We start from the raw sequence: 23,452 nt of genomic DNA on the forward strand, positions 1-23,452 counted from the left end.
TTTTTTTTTTTTTTTTTTTTTTTTTTTTTTTTTTTTTTTTTTTTTTTCTCATTTGCTCAAACATGGTTCACTGTCAGACACCTTGATAGCTAGGGTTTGTATTTTACTATCTGGGAAGCTTGATAACTGCTCTTTTGGAAGCTTGCCGTTAGTTTTGGAATTAGTGGACATGCATGTACATTACCTTATCCCCTTGGACTTTGGCATCCTTTTCATTGCTTTGAGATTGTTTACTTTCCCGTTTAAAGCTGGGTATCAGATAAGCGACTGCCATGTAACTGAGATATGCTTAACATTCAAGGCCTAGTCTTTGTTCTCTCGGACTGTACATGTCTACAGATAACGCAAAGCAGGTAAACATTAGCTTACTAAGTGGTACACGTCTGAAGCAATAGATGCACCAGTTACTCTGCTGCGCTCATGTTCGCTGCATACATGTATTGGGATGTCACACTGCAGCCCATAAAAATGTGCAGGTACCAAATGTAATCTAGAAATAGAGATAAATGCATTGATCATGCCAGTCTAGTCTGTTAAATACTGCTGATTGCTTTCAACTGACCTAATTATTTTAATTCAATGAAACTCAATGAATTTGCTATAGAATATTTATTAAAGATTGTTTCACCTGGAGGTGGGGTGTCTGCTAAACTAATGTATTCGAAGAAGACCGTCTTAAAATCCAGAGAATTCCCAAAGTAAATTAATTTTAACAGTTTCTCACTTAGTGGATTGGATTTGTACCTTGGACAGATTTTTATTTTAAAATTATTGTTCTATTTTAACTGTTTTAATTTACCCAAGCTAAAAGATTTTTGCAAGTTTAGTTTATGAGAAGAATCTGTACAGTCATTTTTAACTAGTCTTTTAGTAATCGAAAATGTTCATATAGTTAAGTATAATTCTGAGTTTAATTAACTGTGACGGCTCCTTTTTAAAAGCAGTTCTTAGAGCCAGGGATGTAGCTCAGTAGCACTGCACCTGCCTCACAAATGCCTGGTGTCCTGAGTTCGATCCCTGGTACTGGAAAAAACAAAATAAAATAAAAGCAATTCTTCTTTTTAATTGATGTTTTTCTTTTTTCTTTTTCTTTTCTTTTTTTTTAAGGAGGGAGAGGGTTTGGTTTTTTGAGACAGGGTTTTGAATATATATATATATATATAGTCCAGGCCCATTCTTGAACCCTTGGCTAATATAGTATTATGTGTTGTGAACTAGTCTCTCTAGCTTAAGGGTTTATTTTATAACTTACATATTATTTTTTAAATATGTAATTATAACTCAGAGGAACTAAAAACACCATATATCATTTCATTCCATTTTGTTTTGTTTTAGTCCCTTCCTTCTGGACCAAGGAAGCTATAATTTTAAGGACAGATCTTTTACATTCAGGGATTGTTTTTACCCACATTAATTTCAGATGTCCTAAAGCCACAGTAGGTGATTATCACAACTAGAAATAAATTAAGAAATATTAATCAGTGCTCATCCAAACTGGCCTCAATTTTACATGTTGGAGTGTCTGTTTAATTTTCTCTTGTGGTTTTGCCTTACTGCATGGAGGAAAGTAATTTGTGTTAAAATTCTAATTTTAAGCTTCATACTTTTATGAACTAAATTACTTAGAACTCACCACCAAATAAGCAGTGTTTTCTGCAGCCTGAGCAAGACCTACCCAAACTGTAGACAAAAGGAAAAAGTGTTTATGAAATGAGTTTGTGCACTTGGGTTTCTTTTTGCGTGGTCATTTTAAACCATCATACCTTTGGAATCCTTTCAGTTCATTTTGGGTCTTGCTGGAGACAAACATATTTGTAAAGTCCAGCTTCCCAGCTTGCTCAGGCTGCTGCTGGCTCCAGTGCTGCCATCCTGGCAGGCCTGTGTGTATAGGGGATAAACTCCAGATCGCTCACAAACATGAAGCACAGTCAGCCCTCTTCAGCATATTCCTTTTACATGACATTATTGCCCTTCATAATCAGTCTTCCTGGGAGCATTTCAATGCGTGGCCTTAGAAACTGCCGCTAAATTGTCTTCGATCGACACATTAAAAATTACATATATTTATGGGTGCCGTATAACATTTCTACACATGCAAACATTGTGTGATGTTCAGAATGGGAAACAGCTATCTCTTCAAATGCTGTATCATTTCTCTGCAGTGAAAACACTCAGAGCTTTTTCTTCTAGCTTTTTGGAAGTATACCGTGTGTTAGTATTCGTAGTCCCTTGTCCTTTGCAGCAGAACACCAGAATTTTATTTCTTCTTTCTAACTGAAACTTTGTAGCCTAAAATTTGGATTGACCTTTTAGGTAGGCTATGTTATACACATACAAAGACATCTTGTTTTAAAAGCTTGCTTTACATGAAAATGGGTTTTAATCATCTGAAATGAGAAATATCTTTAACTATGAACACAGGACAGCACTGGCATGAAACTGTGGAAGAAACGCTGGTTCGTGCTTTCTGACCTTTGCCTCTTCTATTATAGAGGTGAGTATACCGGAAACTCTCTGCATTATTTTGTAATCACAGCATATGGCACGTATTGTATACTGGTTTAAAGAAAAACTTACCCGCTTATGCTGTTTTATTAACAAATAATGCCAAGACCTCTGATTCTTCTTTGACCTATGATTCCAAGTTATTGAGGTATGAAATTAGACAAATTAGTCTGGGATTTGGTCTAGTTCCTGTACACTGGTTTGTTTTGCATGTAGAACATACGAATCTTCACTCTATTATTCTGTCTTTGAATGCAGTGGCCAACGTATATGAGCCTTAGTTTGATGAGGTTCTTTTTGGCTGTCAGCTTTGTCATGTGTAGCTGTGGCTCCGCTGAACACCCAGTTCTGCTCCCCAGCAAATGAGTGAGAGTATCAGGAATGAGTAAAACATAAATAACAAAATTTACATTTTTTAAATTACATTTATTTTAAACTTTCTTTCTGTATGACTATTGATGACCTTCTCCCTGAAACATGGAGAAAGTCGTTTGAGAGACGCCCACCACACTGTTAATGTTGGCAGGAGGAGGGTGCAGGTATCTTCTTGGGCATGGAAGAATAGTCTTCAGTCTCCTGCACGGATAGCAGAAATGCCTTTAAGAGATGGGGTCTCACTAAGGTGCCACTCCTGGGCTCAAGTATCTCTGCCTCCCAGAGTGCAGGCCCGTGCCACTGCGCTAGACTGATTAACACCATTTTAAATGAAAGTCCAGAAAAGACTGTGTGACAAAGATTTCTCAGTTAACACAAGTGGGCATCTGCTAGCGAAATCCTAGGCAGCGGCTCATCAAAATCTGCTCTGGCTGGGACATGGAACCATGAATCTGAGCCATCTCTCCTTGCCTCCTTTAAAATCTGGTTGGGCTGGGCCTGGTGGCACACTCCTGTAATCCCAGCACTCAGGAGGCTGAGGCAGGAGGATTGCTTCGAGTTTGAGACCAGCCTGGGCTACATAGTGAGTTCCAGGTCAGCCTCAACTACATAGTGAGACTCTGTCTCTAAATTAATTAATTAATTAATTTTAAAAAACAATCTGGTTGGAAACTGTCACTAAAGAATTAGATTGTCAACTCATAATCAATAATTTATGACTTTTAAAAATATGAATCACAAAATATAACAGGATTTGAAACCAATGAACAATTTTAAAATTTAATTTTTGAGTTTCTGTTTTTATTAGTACATGTTTGCAGACCATACTAAAATTTAGTTTTCAGTTATACAAAAGATGCGTGGCAAAATTCTGTGGTCATCTATAGAAGTAATGTAAAACGTTGCCCTGTACAATTTGGAAATGCTGGAATTATTCCTATTATTTTACTCTCCAGCAAACTATGGTTTAGAAGTACTGCGGAGTCAGAATAAACCAAACCTATAAAATTGTATTTGTCATAGAGATGTTGGTCAGGCATCAAATGTGGTATTATCTTTAGTTGAATGCCAGATTTACTCTATAATTTTCCCTAAAAGTTTTCCCAATCTTTGAGAAAGTCAGGAGTTGTCGCTCAGGCATTATCCCTGAGCCTGTAATTGTACTTTCCTCTTCATCAGCACATTTATAGACACAGTTTAAAACAAGAAAATGTGGCTGGGGCATGGTGGTGCTGTACGCCTGTAATCCCAGCACACGGGTGGCTGAGGCAGGAGGACCACTGCAAGTTCAAGACCAGCCTGGACTACACAGTGAGTTCAGGTCAGTCTCAACTACATAGCGAGACCCTGTCTCAAAAATAAATAAATAAATAAATCAAACAAGAAAATGTTTGCTCTTTCTGATTTTTTAAATTCATAATACGAATTTTGTTTTGTTTTTGTTTTGAGACAGAATATCGCTGCATAGCTGAGGCTGTCCTTGAACTTGCTATGTAGCCTAGGATTTATTAATCTTAGTTTCCCAGTTAGGAGGAGTATACAAAGGAAAAAATATAGAAAGGAAAAGTATTACTTAACTCACATCTCCTGTTTAGTTCATTAAAAGCATGATAAACATCTTTAAATTTTCAGTTTCTTTTCTTGTTTGTTTGTTTGTTTGTTTGGAGACAGGGTCCACTGTGCTCCCGACTGGGCTCCAACTCACAGGTCTGCTCCTTAGCCCCCCAAAATGCCGGAGTGACATTAAGACCGCCTCAGCAGCAGATACCAGAATCTAGGGAAAAGCTGCTGGGCCTTTTTGAGACGGTCACACCAGCTTGCATTTTCAGCACACTTCCTGTGTCGGGCACCACGCTGACCACAGTAACAGGTGGTCTGTTTGGTGTCACAGCACAGCACGTTCGTGGTGCGCAGACAGAACTGACGGCAGAGGTCAGGTAGCGTGGCTCGGGCCTTGGACAAGCAGCAGAGCAGGGATCTGAAGCAGGCATTTTAGCATCAGGCCCAATCCTGTTAATCACAAGTTTTTGCCCTCGCATCCTAGGTATTCTCTTCTTGTATGCTCAGGACAACAGCCATTCATTTCTTCTCTTTCTCCCAAGGTGCCTGACATGCAAAGTGTGCTATCAGAAATGTTTGTTTGTTTGTTTGTTTGTTTGTTTGGAGGCATGCCCGGGGAAAGCTGATTTTGTCCTGTGAAAGGAGGCTGGGGTTGTACCACAGTGTAGAGGTCCTGGGTTCAATCCCTAGAGGATAAAGAAAAACATAGTTAAAGGTTAGATCAGAGTAACAAAGGGCATTTGTTTGTCATTGTAAGGAATGAAATTCTTTCTTGAATGCAAGACTAACAGTGGGATCGGATGTGTAGGGTCAGGCATATATATATTTTAGAAAAGAGACATTCTGACACTTCACCTAGAAGAAAAGAGACTAGGTAACAAACTAAGCATTCCAGATTGGAAATGATAATCAGTAATAACATATTTACCCAGCTGCAGTTTTTTATCTTTCGTCCAAACATCTTTGAAGTAGAAATAAGGAATCGGAAGTGTCACTTGAACCCAGTAAAATGTTGAGATTCTTATGGCTCCTGTCCTGGGTTGCATTTCCTAGCAAACACTCAGGGATTCACATGTACAAGGCCCATGGGGTGGTGTTCTTGGCTGTGGCAGGAAAGAGCAGGAAGAAGGATGGTCTCAGCCAGGGTGATGCTGAGTCTCAGTAGAAGAGCACTGGCACGGAGACCTGGGTTCAGACCCCAGCACCTCGCCCACCCCCATTCCCAGAAGGTCTCACCCAACCCGTGGCAAGTTTTTCCACTATGAACGTTGTTTGGTAGTGTGTGAGGATTTGGGTGGTAGAAAGTAGGACAGTACTTAGGATAGGATTAAGATAGCGCTATCAGAATAATGTTATGATGAGCGTTTAAAACTCTAACGAAAACCTCTTAGGCTGGCCAATGATAGAAGATGAAGATTTTATATACATTGGTAGTTGTGTTTAATTTTTTATATAATGGCGCATCATTTCTTGGTTCATGAACTTGATTCTTTCCATGATCTGGTCACTGAGTTGGACGAGAGCTGAATCAAATTCAGTGGTTAGATTCAGTGTTGACCTAATGGGGACATTTGACTCAGTTCTCATCCAGTTTGGTTAGCAACCACGGATGTGGGGAGAAGAGGTCATAAACCAGGGTACCACTACATTTAACATGTAACTGTGTCCTGAGTTCTTAACTCATTTAACCCTTACAAGTCTTTTAAGTCCTGTTATCACCAGTTTTATACATGATGAAACTGGTGTACTAAGCATTCATACTGTGCCCAAGATCTCAGCTAGTTAAGTGTCGGACTGTGAAACATTCCAAGTAATCCAAGGAGATCACCTTCTTGGAACACTGCTGCTTATTCTGAGCACCTTTTGGATATAGTAGAAGATATTTGATCAAAATGATTTTTATTAAAGATGACTTCTTAAGCTGTTTCTAATTATAGCTTTCATGTAAACAAAATTGGACTCAATTAGAATTTGACATTCTTTCAAATTGTTAAATTCTCCATAATTGATAACTGCTTTCCAACTTTTTTTGCCATTAAGGATGAATATGTACTTTGTTCATTATTTTTTCTGTTACTGAAGTGTACTTTAATGAGCACAATATAGTAAAAGCAAAATTTTGTTTTGTTATGAGAAAAACTATAGAAATAACCTCTATTTAATACACCTCTTTCCCTTTTGGAATTTTCGTCATATATTTTACAAATGAGGAAATAAATAAAATCTGTTAAGTTTGTGATAAATTTTTTAAAACCCAGCAAGCATACTAAAAATAGTTCAATTCCTGTTACAGTTTTTGTCATTGGTGTGTTCATCAGCCTTAAGTACAGCCTTGTTAATTTGTCTTATGACTCTAAAACAAAGTTACACGTTAGAGTTTGTACACCATTACTTATATATATCCTAATATATTTTCAGTCAATCTCATATAAAAGAACTTTGTATAATGCAGCACATAAACCAGAGAAGGTGTGACCTTTCTGTCTAAGTGGCATTGTCCTTCCAGGATTTTATTTGCTTAGAATAGGGAATCTCACTGGAAGCAAAGAAATCTCCATTTGATATTTTCACGTAAAAATCTTTAAAAGGCCTACCTAGCAATAAATACAGTTCAGTTGTATAGAAGAACCATTTAATTTGATCCAAACAGATTCTGAGAAAATCTGTTCCGCTTCATGAGAACATGAAAATTCTAATCGTTTGCTGAATCCCCTCCTAGATGAGAAGGAAGAGGGCATCCTGGGGAGCATTCTCTTGCCCAGCTTTCAGATCGCGCTGCTCACCTCCGAGGACCATATTAATCGCAAGTATGCTTTCAAGGTAAAGAAATCCTCTCGCCATTTTACTCGGTGTTTGAAATTCACATGACTGGAAAAGAGATTGTACCATAGATGGATCACACAAAGATATTTTCAGTCAGTGACCCCTTTCTGGTTTAAATGTGTTGGTTTTTATGGGAGAATGTCCCTTTACAGAGTGCATGCTGGGAACATGCAGGGGCCAGATGTCTTTGCGTCTGTGCTTTCAGTGGGTCTGGATAAAGCAGAGCACATGCTAATCACTGATGACTGTAGCTATAAATGTCCCGTGACTTTTGCACTTTCCTTGCAAGGTATCGTACTTTCATTTGCCATCATCGATGGGAGTAATGTTAGAAAAGACAACTGTGTCTTTCAGCTCAATAGCTGTGCATTTATGAACTTACAGGATGATTGCAGGCATTGTTGAGTAAAAGTACGCAGTGGTCTTCAGATGCTTTTCAGAGAATATTGAAATGAAAGCATTACCCCCACCACTGTAAAATCCAAGCAGATCTGAATCTGCTCACATGACTAGCCTTACCTGCATATCTCTGAAATTGCTGATTTGTGGCTCGCTATCAAGTAAGAGGCCACTTTTATGCTAAATTGGTAAATTTGGTTTTCAGAAATCATGCTGCGTTTTTTGCAGCATTCCCTGTATTCATGGCTAAAATAAAATTGGAGGCCACTTTGGCTTTTTGGTCCCCTCTGTTTATCACTGTGGAGTTTGTTATAGTTTCGTTTCGTTTCATTTTTGTGTTTTCTGGAGATGGAACCCAGGGCCGTCACACTGAACTGCGTCCCTGTCCCTTTTTCGAGATCCGCCTGCCTTAACCCCACCAGAGGGCTGTGACTGCAGGCGTGCACCACCACGCCTAGGGATTTTGTTTTGTTATAGTCAGTTCTTTGTTAAGAACTCAGGCAGAGTTTACAGCAAAGGATTTTAATTCTCATTCACTGTTACAGAATTCTCAGAACTCCATATTGCAAGATTCTGTTAATTAATAATTACATTAGTAGCTATGGAGACGAAAGAGGAGGAAAACCTGGGGGGTGTGGATGGCCTTGTTACAAAGGTCATGTTCGAGCAAAGACCTGAGGCTGAGGGGAGGAGCTTCACACTAAAGTATATTTTGTCAAACAGCAGTAAACTAGAAAGACAAATATTTTGAGGTGCTGTAACAGAGTTTACTACTGGTAACTTCTAAGGTACACGCATAAAACTGTGCGATATTAACACTCTTTGTGCATGGATTTAGATTTTTTTCACTTGCTTTTATCTGTAACAAGAATAGTAATTGCTGTTTCATGTTCTCTCTCTGCGGTGCTTGCTCCAAACTGCTGAGCTGCTTTATTACCCGGTCTGTGGACGCCGATGTGACTGCTCATCCGGAAGGTGAGGAGAAGCTTCATGGGCAGCTTCTGAGTGGCGGGGGTGGGGACTGTGAGCCAGGCGCGGTCAAGTAAATATTTCTGCTTGACAGATGGCTGGGGTGGGTGGCTCTGCGTCTTCTTATCCCCATCCACTGTTCCTTCCACGGATCGCGGACAGGATAGGGTCTCCGTGCCTCTTTCTGAACCTCCACTTGGAGCATCCAGTGATGCTGTGTTGGTTTTGTTTTTGACTTGTTTCCCTTTGGTTATGTCTTGATATAGTCAGATAAAACTTGTTGGTTATGCAGTTACTTTAATGATTGTGTCTATGGAACATATCTGTAGCCCAGAAGAGATTTCGAGAAGCTTTTTTGACACAAAGCAGATAGTCCGATCTTAGAATAAATTGTGTGGTTTCAGATTCATTCTTCTCTTTTATATTTAGCAGACTATCTGCTTAGTACTCTTCCTTTTACCTCACTCTAGGCTGAAATAACCTTTATTATTATCATCTTTGAATGACTAATGGAAATTGTCGCAGACATTTTTAAATGGAAGTCAGAGGCTGGCCATGGTGGCACACACCTGTAATCCCAGCACATGGGAGGCTGAGGCAGGAAGATCACTGAGAGTTTAAGGCCAAGCTGGGCTATGTATTGAGATCCTGTCTCCAAAAAAAAATGGGAAATCAAGACTTACTTCCTTGCTCATGACCTCGAGTTCCTCTCCTACTCTGCTATAGCTCCTGCTGTTCTCCATCTTTGAATGCGTGGCAGCCCAGGACTGAAGACAGGGCACTCGGCACCCACACCCTGAGCAGTTTCTTCATCGCCGTCCCCTGTACTTTGTTTCCCTAGTGTTTCTCTGAAGAGAAACATACAGAAAAACCTACTTTTCAGTTATATACTCCTTCGTCTTCAACCCAAGCCAAGATGTTTCATTTAAACTCTGGAACTTTAAGAGGAAAACTAATAGGAAATCCGTTTTTGTAACCGTTGCTAAATATGTGTTTGTGTATAGATGTCTGTCAGGTTTCTACACAATACCTTAACAGCAGTACCTTTTAAGGACTGATAAAATCGCTAACACAAGAGGCAAGGGCTGTAAATGTGCATTCCGATTAATCTTGTCGCTGGGTGCTCTGGGACGTCACTCCAGAGTGAATCGCAAGAACCAAGAGTTGCTTGAGGTGTGCAGGCAGGACCGACAACACTGAGCACTGCGTTGATGGCGTCTTTTCATTCCCAAGCACTTTAACTTCAAAGTGCACGTGACTGAAAGGAAGCAAATAATTTTGTACTTTTATAGGATCAATAGTTGCATTTTTAGTCTGTTCTGTATTTTATATAAAGACAAATCTCTGTTTGAAACATGATAGTAGGTAAGGAACCACTTATCTTTTTTCTTTTTCTTTTACAGAATCCCATATTTTTGTGGTAAAATGATCGTGTCGTTTTTAATCAGGCAGCCCATCCAAACATGCGGACCTATTATTTCTGCACTGATACAGGAAAGGAAATGGAGTTGTGGATGAAAGCCATGTTAGATGCTGCCCTCGTACAGACGGAGCCTGTGAGAAGGTAACGGCTTGTAGGGAGCGTAGCAGTGATTTCCGCTCATTCTGTCCCGTGCCTTTCCAGTATGTCATTATCATAGCACCTGCCATTTAATAATCATAACATGAAATCATCTTTCCCAGAAAGCAGGGATTGATTTGTTTTACATTAAATTAATACGCTTTTAGTTTAGAATACCACCCGCATTTTTATTTCACCTTTCCTCTTTACCCATTTTCACCTGTGAGTGTACTGGGTGAATTTAGAATCCTAACATTCAAACTGGATGTTCTTTCTTTTTTCAGAATTACCTTTAATTTCCGGTGAGTACATTTTTAATTGTTATCTTAAAGCTACAGAGATTTTAATCCTTCAAGCTAGTGGTTTTTTTCAGAGATACTAGATCTTAGAATTTATTGTCATAATGTGAACTGTGTTTTTAGTACTGTTTTGACATTTAGTTACAATAAGAAATTTGAAGAAGTTTCATTTCTTTAATTTTTCTGGTTAATTCTGATAGTTTTTTTTAAAGCTCCAGAAAAAATAGGTCAGTAAGCATTTAGATTGTCTTTTGTTTTGTTTTTTGAGACAGAGTCTTGCTATGTAGTTCAGGCTGCCCTTGAACTCACTATATAGCTCAGGCAGACCTCAAACTTATGGAGATCCTCCTGCCTCAGCCTCCCCTAGTGCTAGGATTACAGGCGTGTGCCACCACACTGGGCTGGATTATGTCTTAATATGTCTACTTCCTGATGAATTGTACCTTCCTCTAAAACTCCATTACTCAGATTCCTTGATAATACAAGTAGCCAGACAAGGTGGCGCACGCCCTCGGCCCGGCACTGACTGATAATACTGACATACGCTGTTAAATTGATCTAAGAGTTAATTTTATCTCTCCTGCTTTGAAGATATGAATCATTTTAGTATTCATCAATTGTATTAAAACTAGTCAGAGTAGATCTCTCAAACTGCATAATAGAGGTTGAATCAACATGCTTTTTTATAAAAGAAAGTCCTGTAATTTGAAGGAAGATTTGTGATACAACTAAATTTTATTTCTAGTCTGTGATATTAATTAAGTACACATGTTACATGAGGAAGATGCTGACTTACAAGTTTAAACTCCCCGTGTGTGTCTGTTCTGTGTCTCTGTCTCTGTCTGTCTGTCTGTCTTCTAGTGCTGGAGATCAAACCCAGGGCCCCAGGCATTCTGGTTCCTTGTGTATTGTAATAGTCTTGACTTAATGGCTAAAAAACTGAAGGTGATGCTGTGCATTTGTGCTGTATTTGTAAAAATCCAAATCAAATTAACAAATCACTAGTAAAGAAAAGAAGGAAAGGGTCCCGGTTGGAGGTACAGGATACCTATTTTTTTAACAAGCTGTCTAAGCCATGTGCACCTCCAGCCGTGGAGTCTGTGCTGCTGATGTGCACAACTCCACCCCCAGCCCCAGCCCCGTGCGGACTCAGTAGCCAGCAAGAGGGAAATCTACTTTTGGAGTTGTTCTGGGTATAAAACTTGCCTGAATGAGCAAGAAGGAAATGTGTACGTGAAAGAATTAATTGAAATATTTTGCTAATTTTAACTTTAAAAGTTTTAAAGAATTATTTAGAATACAGTAATCAATCTAGAAACTTAGATATTTTATTTCCAAGTAACTTCAATAGTTTATCATGCATTCTTCAATTTCAACTTATTTCCACTTTATTTTATTGAATTTACTGTCCTAAACACTTGGAATTGTCCATAGTTTGGGAGGATAAAGGTAACGATCTTTCGGCTTGACTTCTGACAATCTCCAAGTTAGTTGACTCTGTGTCCCTAACAGTTTTCAGCTAGTTATGTTCCTGTCATTTGCTTAAAATAGGAAGATAATTTTGTTTGCTTGACTGTAAAAATTACAGACTCCCTTTGCAGTGGGGCCAGAATATGTCAGATATTTATCAGGGCCTATCCCATAAGAGATTAAAACCTCCAGTTTTTACATGGTTCATTTCTTCTAAATTCATAAACTATTTTACCTTGGAAATAGTGTATAGTCCTCTTGTGTACATCTCATGCATAGTTTTCAACTCCAGGCCCATTTTGTGTGTGTGTGTGTGTGTGTGTGTGTGTGTGTGTTCCCCTACCCCCGCCCAGCGATGGGAATCCAGCCCAGGACTTTGTGTGTGCTGGCATGTGACCTATCATTGTGCTACACATCCATCCTATATTTTACTTCTAGTCAGCATGTGGTGATTATTATGGGGCGCAATGTGACATTTCCAACTAGACCAGGCATAGCTGTCCCCTCAGATGGGTATCATTCCTCTGTGTCAGAAACATTCAGAGTCCTCTGTCTTTTGCATAGCCAGTTAACGCTTGGCAGCCCTCGTTCTGTCTGTGCTCCTGAACAGCAGAGGGTATTCCTGGTGTCCACCTGCGCCCTGGGCCCGCTGTCCGTGTGCTTTCCTCCATCCCCTCCACCCCTGCCCGCATTCTGCTAACCTGGGCTCTGGTCTCTACTTCTTGGCAATCAGCTGTTTTGCTTCCACATAGAAGTGAGACGTGTGCTGTTCGCCTTTGCTGTCTGGTGTATCCAGCTCACCCTTGCAATCATCTCCAGCCCGTCTGAACTGCTGCAGATGCCAGTGTAACCCTCCATTGTGTTCGTGCTCCATGCTCTGTTCATCTGCCATTGAACACCTAGGTGGATTCCATGCTTTGGCTGTTGTGAGCAGTGAACACAAAAGTGCCTTCACCATACAGATTTCAATCCCACGGGGTGTGTTCCCAAAAGTGGAGCTGCTAGATCTACAGTCTGGTTTTCTGAGGAACCTTATACCGTTTTCCATAATGGATGCACTGATTTTCAGGGCTTGCTGTTATAACTTAAATGTCACTGATTAAAATTGGATCACGAGTTTTCATTATACGTTATCTTAGCAAAGTTTCTGAGTCAACTTCATTCCACTTAAAGAAAAAGTCACCATATGTGTCTTATTCTATTATATTTCTTCAGCATCCAATTATTGGGAGAAAAAAGAGGGGGAAGAGGCACTGCAGTTCTAATTTACAATAATAACTTTACATAGACTGGCAAGAAATAGGCTTACATTTTTTTGTCAGACACGGTGGTGTGCACCTGTAATCCAGGGACTGGAAGGGCTAAGGCAGGAGGGTTAAAAGGTGAGGGCAGTGTGAACAACTTAGGGAGATCGCCTCATAAAAATATGTAAGTAAACAGAAATATTTATATTAATTATTATAATATGTTAATATATCCCTATTCAGATAGAGGGGTATATTTCAGGACTCCTTGAGTTTGAGCCACAGTGCCACCAAAAGAAAGGAGGAAAAATATTTAATAGTCAGTGTTAAACAGCCTTTGCCCTGCTCCCAGAATTTAGCAAGGATAGATGCGCTAATTTTCTATGAATTTTATGCCGTGTTGGTAGGCTTGTGCGGTGTCTGATGTTTCTGATCTGGAGGCTGAGGTTTATATCTGACCTAGCTAGATACGTAGTGTATCACCTCACTCCGAGGAAAGCAGTCACCTTTCGTTGTCCTTCAGTGAGCATATTCCAAACCATCTGTAGACAAGTCTGTTTCTTCCCGTACAGCTAATGTAGATGTTTGTATGTGGATGTTGGTATGGGAAAAGTCAGTGTCCGTACCACTCTTGGGGACTGATAGGAGCCCCGCTGTGTGCTGAGAGGGGCCGGCCAGCCGGCTCCTCAGCAGCCTCCTGAGGGACAGAGCTTGGCAGGTTCCTGCAGGTTCACACAGTCAGCTCGACCTTCTGAGAGCCTGAGATCATTGGCTCTGGCTTGGGAAAGCTGATTCCCATCTGAAGTCCTAGGTATAGCGGCAGGCACCGTGAGCAGTGAACTGTCAGGGGCCCACGCACAGACTGCTCATCAGCGCTTCGTTTGGTTGGGCAAGGACTGGGGATGCCAGATTCTAATCCACCGCTGCTTGACGAGCTGGACAGTAGTGCTGATAGGGGCTGTGCCGGCCAACGATTACCCACCTGGTTCTCACAGAGGCCCTGCTGACTTGTGCTGAGGTTGTGCCCGCTTACAAAGGGGAAGTGGAGGCACTGTAAGTTTCTGTGCCTTGTCAAAAACACAGCTCTCAGAGAGAGAGAGAGTTGCACACTGAACACACACATGTAACCTGGCTCCACAACTCTGAGGCCATACTTAGGTCTTCCTGCATGTGAGACCGCACGGTAATGTCCCCCTGCGGCCGTGTCTCCCGCCAGGCTCATACCTGTCTCAGGATGCACTGACCCCAGCGAGCAGCTCTTTATTTCAGGGAATGACTAGTCCCGGCCTTTAAGGGCAGATGTCGTGGTTTTCTGTTACGGAGAAATTTCATTTGCTTTACTTCCAGATAGTTTCAGTGCAGGGGCGCACGTCCCTTTTGCCCTCTAGTAGGCTTTGCTCGTGTTTCCTTCTTCCTCTTTCTGTATATGCATTTTGGAGGTGTGTTTAAATGTTTTGAGGATTTGGGCAGACTTGTCCTCTGTGATTCTGTCTGGATTTGTTCGCTGATTTGCGTAGTTGCTTTGTATCCTGAATTGAATCCAAGATATAACATGCGTGCTCCTTTGATTTACTGTGATTTTCCTCTGTTTTCAGAGTGGACAAGATAACATCTGAAAGTGCATCAACTAAAGAAACAAATAACATTCCCAACCATAGAGTGCTAATTAAACCAGAGGCCCAAAACAACCAAAAAAACAAGGAAATAAGCAAACTTGAAGAAAAAAAGGCATTAGAAGCTGAAAAATACGGATTTCAAAAGGATGGTCACGATAGACCTTTAACAAAAATTAATAGTGTCAAGTTGAATTCTGTGCCCTCCGAATATGACGGTGGGTCGACGTGCCCAGCTCAGGTTGCACCCTACCGACCAGTCACCGTGAACAGTGCAGAGCACAGAACAGTCAACGTGAGCATGGCAGACCTGCGAGGTGGAAATCACCCCAACACAGGGCCCTCACACCCGGAGGCTGACCGAGTCATACAGAGGACGAATTCCATGCAGCAGTTGGAACAGTGGATTAAAATCCAGAAGGGGAGAAGTCGTGACGAAGAAACTAGAGGGTGAGTGTCTTGTCGCGACCCCAAGTTTCTTTGACGATGTATTGGTGGAGCTTGGTTTCTGAGCTACGCATGAAGAGTATTGGTTTAAATTGTGATTTTTTGGTTCATTATGTCTTTTGCTCATGGTTATCAGAATATATTGATCCCTGTCTCTCGTCACCTCGCCCTTCTGAGGGCAGAGTCACCTTCCTGACCCAGAACTAGGAAGGGCTTACTGCAGGTAGAGGTGACATTTTTGGAGGATGAAGTGATCCTGTCTTCTCGCCCCACTCATCTTGGCCCCACCACGATCTCCTTCACCCAGAATTCTGAACTCTGAGCAGATGCTGAGCATTTGTGTCTGACCGCTCTACCACCCTAAGCTGGCCGTCCTCAGTTAGCAGCCTCTGCAGCATCCCACGATGCAAAGGTCTCCCAGGACAAGTCTGTGGAGACAGTGCGGGGCAGTTGCTCTCTATTTCCCAGTCTCATTCTGGGCTTTTCAATAAATCAGAATACACTATTACATTTATTCATCTAAGTATTTATTCTCTCACGAATGCACTTGCTCTTCAGATATTTGTGTGAGACTAATGCGTGCTACTGGGTCCACTAAAACAATGAGACAGTACAGTCCGGGTTGTCACAAAGATAACTGCCTAGTAGAGGGGACAATTGAATCATGCTGTATAGTGTGACAGATACAATGAAAGAAGACCAGGGTACTAGAAAAATACATTTTAGTAACAACCTACATAATCTTAGTGATTCAGAGTTCAGGGAAACCTCTCTGCAGGAAGCACAATACAAGCTGAGAGATAGGGGCCAGGGGTTTAGCTCAGTGGTTCCACTGCCTGCCTTGCAAGCACAAGGACCCAAGTTCAATCCCTGCGTACCAAGCTGAGAGGCAAACAGTAACAGGCATATCTTGGCTTAGATATGTGAAGCTCCAGAACAGAAAAAGGAATCAAAAGAAGTCCCGCAGAAGGCACCTGCCTGGCAAGCAGGAGGTCCTGAGTTCGATCCCCAGTACCAAAAAAAAGGAAATCCAGTATCACTTGGTTATAATGGATGAGAACTGAGTCTAGGAGACCAGGCAGATTTTAGAAAGGGACTTAGCTCAGTAGTGGAGAGCTTGCCTGGCAGGTCCAAGGTCCTGGGTTCACTCCCCCCATTGCAAAAAAGGAAACCTCACTATGGCTTCACAGTCTAGAGAATGAATTAGATAAGGTTCAGAAGCTAGGTTGAGTGAAGTCTGAAGAGGAAGGGGATATCATTGATATAATGTGTGTGTGTGTGTGTGTGTGGTACCAGGGATCGAACTCAGGTCCTTGTGCTTTCAAGGCAGGCTCATTGATATAATTGCCAGGACTGGTGATTGCTTCCCTGTGCTTGATTGCAAACAATTCTTGCTCAAAACTAAGTTTCAGTGATTGGGAAAACCAAGAATGGCACCCTTTGCTGTGGCAAAAATAGAAAATCGATAATTAAACTTTGATTAGGCAGAAAAGAAGCAGGAAATAGACCTGGAAAAGAAATTGAGAGGGTATCTGGAAGTACTTGTTAAAGTAATCACTTTCACGGAAATAAAAAGTCAGATCAGAAGATTTGCTAAATCTCTACCTATCAAGTTAAATCTCACTTCAACCCAGAATCATTTTTCCTCAAATAAAATGACACTTTTTTAAGTTTAAATTTAAGGAGGCAGCAACAAATTCAACAAGTACTTGGAAATTAGATTTTTGTTTTTGTTAAATTCAAATGTTAGTTTTGGGTCTCTTGGTGAACATGGTTAACCTTTCTGTGACTCTTTTCTTTTGAATGCACAACAGTGACTTCCAGTGGCTGGTCCTGAGTTTTTAATGAACTGATATTTTATCTGGGTTTCTCCGTTTTGGGGTTCACAATGACACTAGTTTCTATAGGTACTGTTAGATACTCTTTGAAATGGCTAGCATTTGGGATCTTTTAAAAATATCATCTGTATCGTTAAATAAATCTCACCATAAAAAATAGTCATACTTTTTCATGGTAGACGCATAATTGTAATTCATGGTATGATTCATTTTTTAAAACACTTGGGAAAAGGCTTTCTTTTATTAAAGTCCAGGTAGAAAAGATGTCAGTATTTAGTCCAGTGGTAGATCTGCACCTGTGAACAAAGCTTTAAGGCTTCTGCGTGAGTAGCAGGCACTGTTAGGGTGCATGGTGCCTGCAGTGACCATTGTTCTGCCGGGGAGTCTGTGGAATCCCTGGGTGGGCTTTCACGGTGTGTGACAGGCAGCTGCTGGTGAATGGGCCTTAACCCCGACGAGTGAGCTCACAGTGCTCACTTCTTAAGCTTTCACTTAAAAGTGAATCACACTTTGCTTAATTTGAATTTCTTCGGGGGAAAATCACTGAGGGAAAGTTTTAGTTTTTTAAAAAAACGAGTCTCCAAATGCTAAAACGTACGCACGACAAAAATGAATTTACCGGATGATAACCTAGTCATGGAAAGAACCTTTTAAACATGGTAGTCATTAATTAACCAAGCTAACTAGAAAAATAGCCCGCTGTTTATGATTGGACGGTGGGCTGAAAGCGCAGGTTTAATACACAGGTCTGCAGCAGGGTTCACACGTCGTGATTGATCAGAACTCTGACAGCTGTTTGGAGTGGTTAGATTTTCTGAACCCTAACTTACATGTTAGTTAAAGGCAGTTTTTCATGTGTTTTATATTCATGATGTATGTCCCTAACTTTTATGAATTTAGAACCATTTGTATGTTAAGGTTTTATGGTAATTCTTGAATTTATCAATGGCCAAGCACACACAGGCTGCCGGAGTATATTGCTGCAGTACTCAGGCAGGCTCTCCTGGATGGAATCGGCTTCCCCTGCTAACATACTCTGCAATCTGGGAGTCGTGGCACTGCCAGCCCTGGACTTCTTGTATTTCTGGCTTTCGTGTTATCGTAGAAAGCCGGAAAGAACTAAACCTTTTATGCGGGTTATATAAGAGGATTGGGAACTTTTCTCTCTTACATCACCCCACCGTCACCAGATGCTTGTGCAGTGGTTCTTGTCTAGGGGCATTTTGTTCTGTTTCAGTGAGCTTATTTTTGAGTACAGACATTGAAATATTTGAAGAACAACCATGACACTGAAGGGAATTTGGTGTGAGAGAGATGGTTGAAGGGCTTGGAAATAATACTTTGAGTATAAAATAAGGAGTCAGTGAAAAGAGAGTTCTGGTCCCCAGATGACCAGCCAGGCATTCCCAGCTGATTCAAAGCCTGGTTTAGTAATTTACACATTGACTTTTTTACCACCAGCACCCCCAGTCCCATAAAATCAGCAACACTACCATGTTTATCAGGAGGCTTATGCAGCTGGGTGTGCACAGTGATCTCTGTTGTGAATATATACTAAATAGGAGAGAGTTACCAAATCATTGAAAGAAGAGATTAGCAAAGTAGGACTCATAGGACCCCAATTTTCCTTCAGATTTTGTTCATTGAAATATAAAATTATGTTCCTAGATATAGTAGCATATAATGAATACTTATAATTTAATCCTGCTCTGTTTCATTTAGATTTGTACTGGGGTAGTTATAAACAGCCTGCTTAAATTTAGAATTTGAATTGTAGCTATACTTGTTTTTTAAAATAATGGGGAAAAAAACAAATGCTAACTTTTCATGGTATTTTTAATTTACTTACAAAAATCTTACCAGGGCCAGGGATTTAGCTCAGTGGTTCTGCCGCCTGCCTCACAAGCGCAAGGTCCCGAGTTCAATCCTCGGTACAAAAAAAAAAATATTTTCAATGTAACATATTTGACCTAGCATGAAGTTAGCACTGAGATAGTTCTGATAAATTCAAGAGTATATTTTAAAATGTGATTTTAAGAAGGATCACTGAGTTCAAGGCCAACCTGAACTGCGTAACAAAGTCCTGTCTCAACCAATCAATATTTTTTTAATATTAAACTGAAATTTTATTCTTTCATTTAGGAAATTATAATGTCCTCTGCTTAGTACTACGTGACTATGTATTTAATTCCAAAAGTTTGCATTTTAGGGAGATTATGTGTTACATGTATAATGTATATGGAGAATTTTTAAAGCTCCACTCAAGATATCAATACCATCAAGAGGTGGAATAGTAACCACTGTAATGGAAAAGCTGCTTAATTCTGAGGTTGTGGTTGTATGTCTGAACTATTGTCATGGCAAGTGCTTTGTCTTAAGAAGATCTCGAGCTTTAGCTTCGGGTCTTTTGTTTTCAAGTCAGGAAAAGTTAGGAAGATACTGTTTCTTCAAGCCACAGATGCAGCAGTGATGCACTTCCTCCCATACGCAGCCATGCTTTGTGGAAGAGAACAGACAACAGGGCAGTCAGCACACTCTGCGGTCGCAGCACGCCCACATCCATCCGTACACAGCAATCCCAGATGCATGGGATGCTGAGATGTATGGAAGTGAGGTTCTAGCAGTTTATTTTCATAAAAGCAAATCGAGTGTAGATGCAGATTTGTGATTAGCTCTGGGAGTCGTTTAGGGGTGAGGGGTACCCAGGATCAGACTTGAGTCCTTGCGCTTGCTTGCGAGGCAGGCGGCGAATCGCTCTTGGACATTCTTATTGTGCAAATAAAATATAATAAACACTTTCTTTGTAAGCCACACTAAATTCTGTGGAACAGTCTTTTATGTAACTGCCATTGACACTATTCATTTGATTTATTAAGTTCATCAAATTGAGAATCATAATATTTAAATTGGTTAATGACTAGTGGCTCGTACTTTTTTTTTTGTCTTTTTTTCCCCTAATGCTGAGGATCAAAATCAGGGTCTTGCACATCCTAGTTAATCACTCTACCACTCAACTATATGTTTTAAAAATACATTCTGATACATCTTTTATTTACCAAAAGAAAAGAAATGTGCTGTGATTTAGAATTCCGGAACAACTCTCCCTCATTTCTACACTGCAATTTTTAATTTTTTAGAGTGATTTCTTACCAAACATTGCCGAGAAATATGCCGAGCCACCGAGCCCAGGTGGTGGCCCGCTACCCAGAAGGCTACAGGACCCTCCCCCGGAACAGCAAGACCAGGCCCGAAAGCATCTGCGGGGCGGCGCCTCCCAGCCGGGACCAGATCGGGGCACCTGCGGCCGAGGAGAAGCGGAGGTCCATGCGGGACGACACCATGTGGCAGCTCTACGAGTGGCAGCAGCGGCAGTTTTACCACAAGCAGAGCACCCTCCCGCGACACAGCTCGCTGAGCAGTCCTAAGACCATGGGTAACCTCTCCGACCAGATGCACTCCATCCCCGCGTCGCCCTCACATGGCTCCATCGCCGCCTACCAGGGCTACTCCCCGCAGCGGACGTACAGAGCCGACGTGACGTCTCCCACTCAGAGAGGGGACGTGACCATAGACCGCAGGCACCGGGCTCCCCACCCCAAGGTAAGGCCTGTGCTCTCCCAGACGTGGGCCGGGCAACGGAGCGGGAAGGAGACCGAGGCTACTCTTTTGTGTTGTTTTGTTTTAAAAATTTTAAAAATGTGTGCTATTAAGGTCTCATAAATAAACCCTATATTTTGGGTGCTTCATGTCTCAGGAGCACAGAAGTAGTTATTTTGAGCAGCTGCGTGATATATTCTCTTCTGTGGGATAGCGTAGCTCAACAGCTCTCCTTGCAGGTTAAGACCACGTAGATCACAGCTGCCCTTTTCCAGCTTATCTGCAGTCTTATTTCAAGCTCATCCTGTTGTTTACCGGGGTAAAAGTGTTAACTTCTTCTAAACTGGTGACTACAGGGCATATTGAGATCTCCTTATGTACCCAGCTCACTGTCAGCATCCAGCAGTACCTAACAGTATGTGTAGATATAAAAACTAAGGTAGAATCCAATGCACCTGCAGGCCCAGCCTTTGGGAGACTAAAGCCAGACACCAGTTGAGTTTAGGAATTCAAAACCACCTTAATAGGGCCCGGGATTTAGCTCAGTGGTTCTGCCCCTTGCCTTCCAAGTGCAAGGTCCTGAGTTCGATCCCCAATACAAAAAAAAAAAACAACCTTGGCAACATAGCAAGATTTTTAATTAAGTACAGATATGGTGAATGAAGATCATAGTTCAGAGTACTGGGGATCAAACCTGGGTTCTCGCACATGCCAGGCACAATACACCACACTGAGCTGCATCTTCAGCTCCACCAACTGAGTTTTCATTTTTACCTTGTTAGTTGCTTAGTAGATTATTTGACTTTAATGCTTTGTACTGATTACCTTTGCATAATGCTAAAGCAATTGTTTTGTTTAGTAAAGTAATAGTAATGTCATTTTCTTTTTAACCCTAAAGAATTTCTTGCTGTAATTCCCACCATTTTTGAGTGCACCTTCTTATCTTTGTGACAGGCTGAGTCTTTAGCTGCATGATTGTGCACATCATTTGCTTGATAATTCCATAAAAAAGCATATGGTGGAGATTAGTATATCAGGAATTTTCTTTCGAAGAAAGCTTTAGTTTGCCTGGCTGACCAAAGTTTCAGTTTGAACTCCATTGTAACAGACTTCTGTACTTTATCACTTTGTACATCCTAAATTGTGGTTGATAAAATAAGTGAACAAGAAAACTGTGATTTAATACAACTTAATATGTGATTTAAAAGTGACTGCAGCCGAGCATGGTGGCACGCACCTCCAATCCAGCATTCAGGAGGCCAAGGCAGGAGGATTGCATCTAGTTTAAGGCCAGCATGGGGTACATAGTGAGACTCTAAGTCAAAAGAAAACAAAGTGACTAGAAGTACATACTGTAATGACGGTATTTTTCATGCCTAGAATATGTCACCCACTTGAATAACAAATATGAGGTGAATATGTATTTAGACAACTAAACACTACTGCCATTCTTCCCAAGGAACTTCAGCTTTGCAAAATTTTTCTTTATGCTGTATTTTCATCTTCCTTTATCTATGACAGTCATTCTCAATATAGTCCATGAATCCCTGAGGGAGACCGTCCTGACCCCTCTAACTCAAAACTAATTTTGTAATAAGTGTTATTTATTGTATAACATTTGCTCTCATAGTACACGCACGGTGGTGAGTTCATAAAACTACTGGCACTTGATCAGAAATGAAGGCCACAGCTCCAGACTATACTAGAGGGCATTGTATACTTCTGTGCCACGCACTTGGGGTGAAAAAGAAAGGAAAAGGCAGCTTCGCTTTTGTGAAGTAGTGAGAAATAACTGCTGAATCTTGGCCTTCAATTACAAACCATTCTCATATTACGTTTCATGAAATGTGGGTGCGTATGAAGCGTGTCTATTGCACACCAAAAGTATCCATGGTTGTCCCAAGAAAGTGTGATGTTCAAGTCACATACTGAGCTAGTCCCTTTTGTGTGGAACACTGTATTTACTGGGAGGCACGAAAGACTGGTTATTAACACAGTATTTGACAGTATTCTTTCTCAAAGCAAACATAAGCCTATCATCACTTCAAAGAAAACAGCTGGCCGTAACAAGCCTGTTGTTTTGGTATAGTTCACTGAGATGTGGTGACACTGAAACGTTGACTAACTCCCAGAACTGTCTGGATGACCAGTGTTTCATGTGACCAAGTCATGCGCAGGTGGGCAGAAGATTAAAGTGCAGATAGATCGGTGAATGCGAAGAGATCATTGGCATGGATCCGGATACCACTTTGCAACAAATTGCCACATTTTGAACTTTTATGTAATATTAGTGATGAATGCTTCAGCACACAGGAGGTTGAGACGGGATCACAAGTTCCAGGCCAGCCTGAGCTACTTAGAAAGTAGTGAGGCCCTGTCAAATAAAAAAAGGTTGAGTGTCTGCAGTTACCAAAAGATGAATGTCTACAGTTATCCAAAAAAGCTGGCCAGGTGTGGTGGCGCATGCCTATAATCTTAGCATTCGGGAGGCTGAGGCAGGAGGATTGCTGTGAGTTCGAGACCAGCCTGAGCTACATAGTGAGTTCCAGGTCAGTCTCAACTATATAGTGAGACCTTGTCTCAAAAAAACAAAACAAAAAAAAACTGTTGAAGTTTTCCCTTTCCTGGTGGCCCACACCTGTAATCCCAGCAATCTAGAGGCTAAGGTGGAAAATTACTGCAAGTTCAAGGCCAGCCTGAGCTACATAGTGAGTTCAAGGCCAGCATGAACTACACAGCAAGATCCTGTCTC

At 41.1% G+C, this 23,452-nt stretch overlaps 1 protein-coding gene across 1 annotated transcript in view; it reads left to right on the forward strand.

Moving 5' to 3' along the window:
* Positions 1 to 23,452, forward strand: part of Plekha5 (pleckstrin homology domain containing A5) — a 211,703-nt gene that overhangs the window by 133,222 nt on the left and 55,029 nt on the right. Inside the window, exons 5-9 of the mRNA XM_010616198.3 lie at positions 2,422 to 2,494; positions 7,160 to 7,260; positions 10,080 to 10,195; positions 14,801 to 15,268; positions 20,241 to 20,703. Coding sequence (XP_010614500.1) covers positions 2,422 to 2,494; positions 7,160 to 7,260; positions 10,080 to 10,195; positions 14,801 to 15,268; positions 20,241 to 20,703 — 1,221 coding nt within the window. The remainder of the gene's footprint in view (positions 1 to 2,421; positions 2,495 to 7,159; positions 7,261 to 10,079; positions 10,196 to 14,800; positions 15,269 to 20,240; positions 20,704 to 23,452) is intronic.

The sequence above is a fragment of the Fukomys damarensis genome, unplaced genomic scaffold, assembly GCF_012274545.1.
Source record: "Fukomys damarensis isolate Sample0158 unplaced genomic scaffold, DMR_v1.0_HiC HiC_scaffold_19, whole genome shotgun sequence".
Classification (NCBI taxonomy): domain Eukaryota; kingdom Metazoa; phylum Chordata; class Mammalia; order Rodentia; family Bathyergidae; genus Fukomys; species Fukomys damarensis.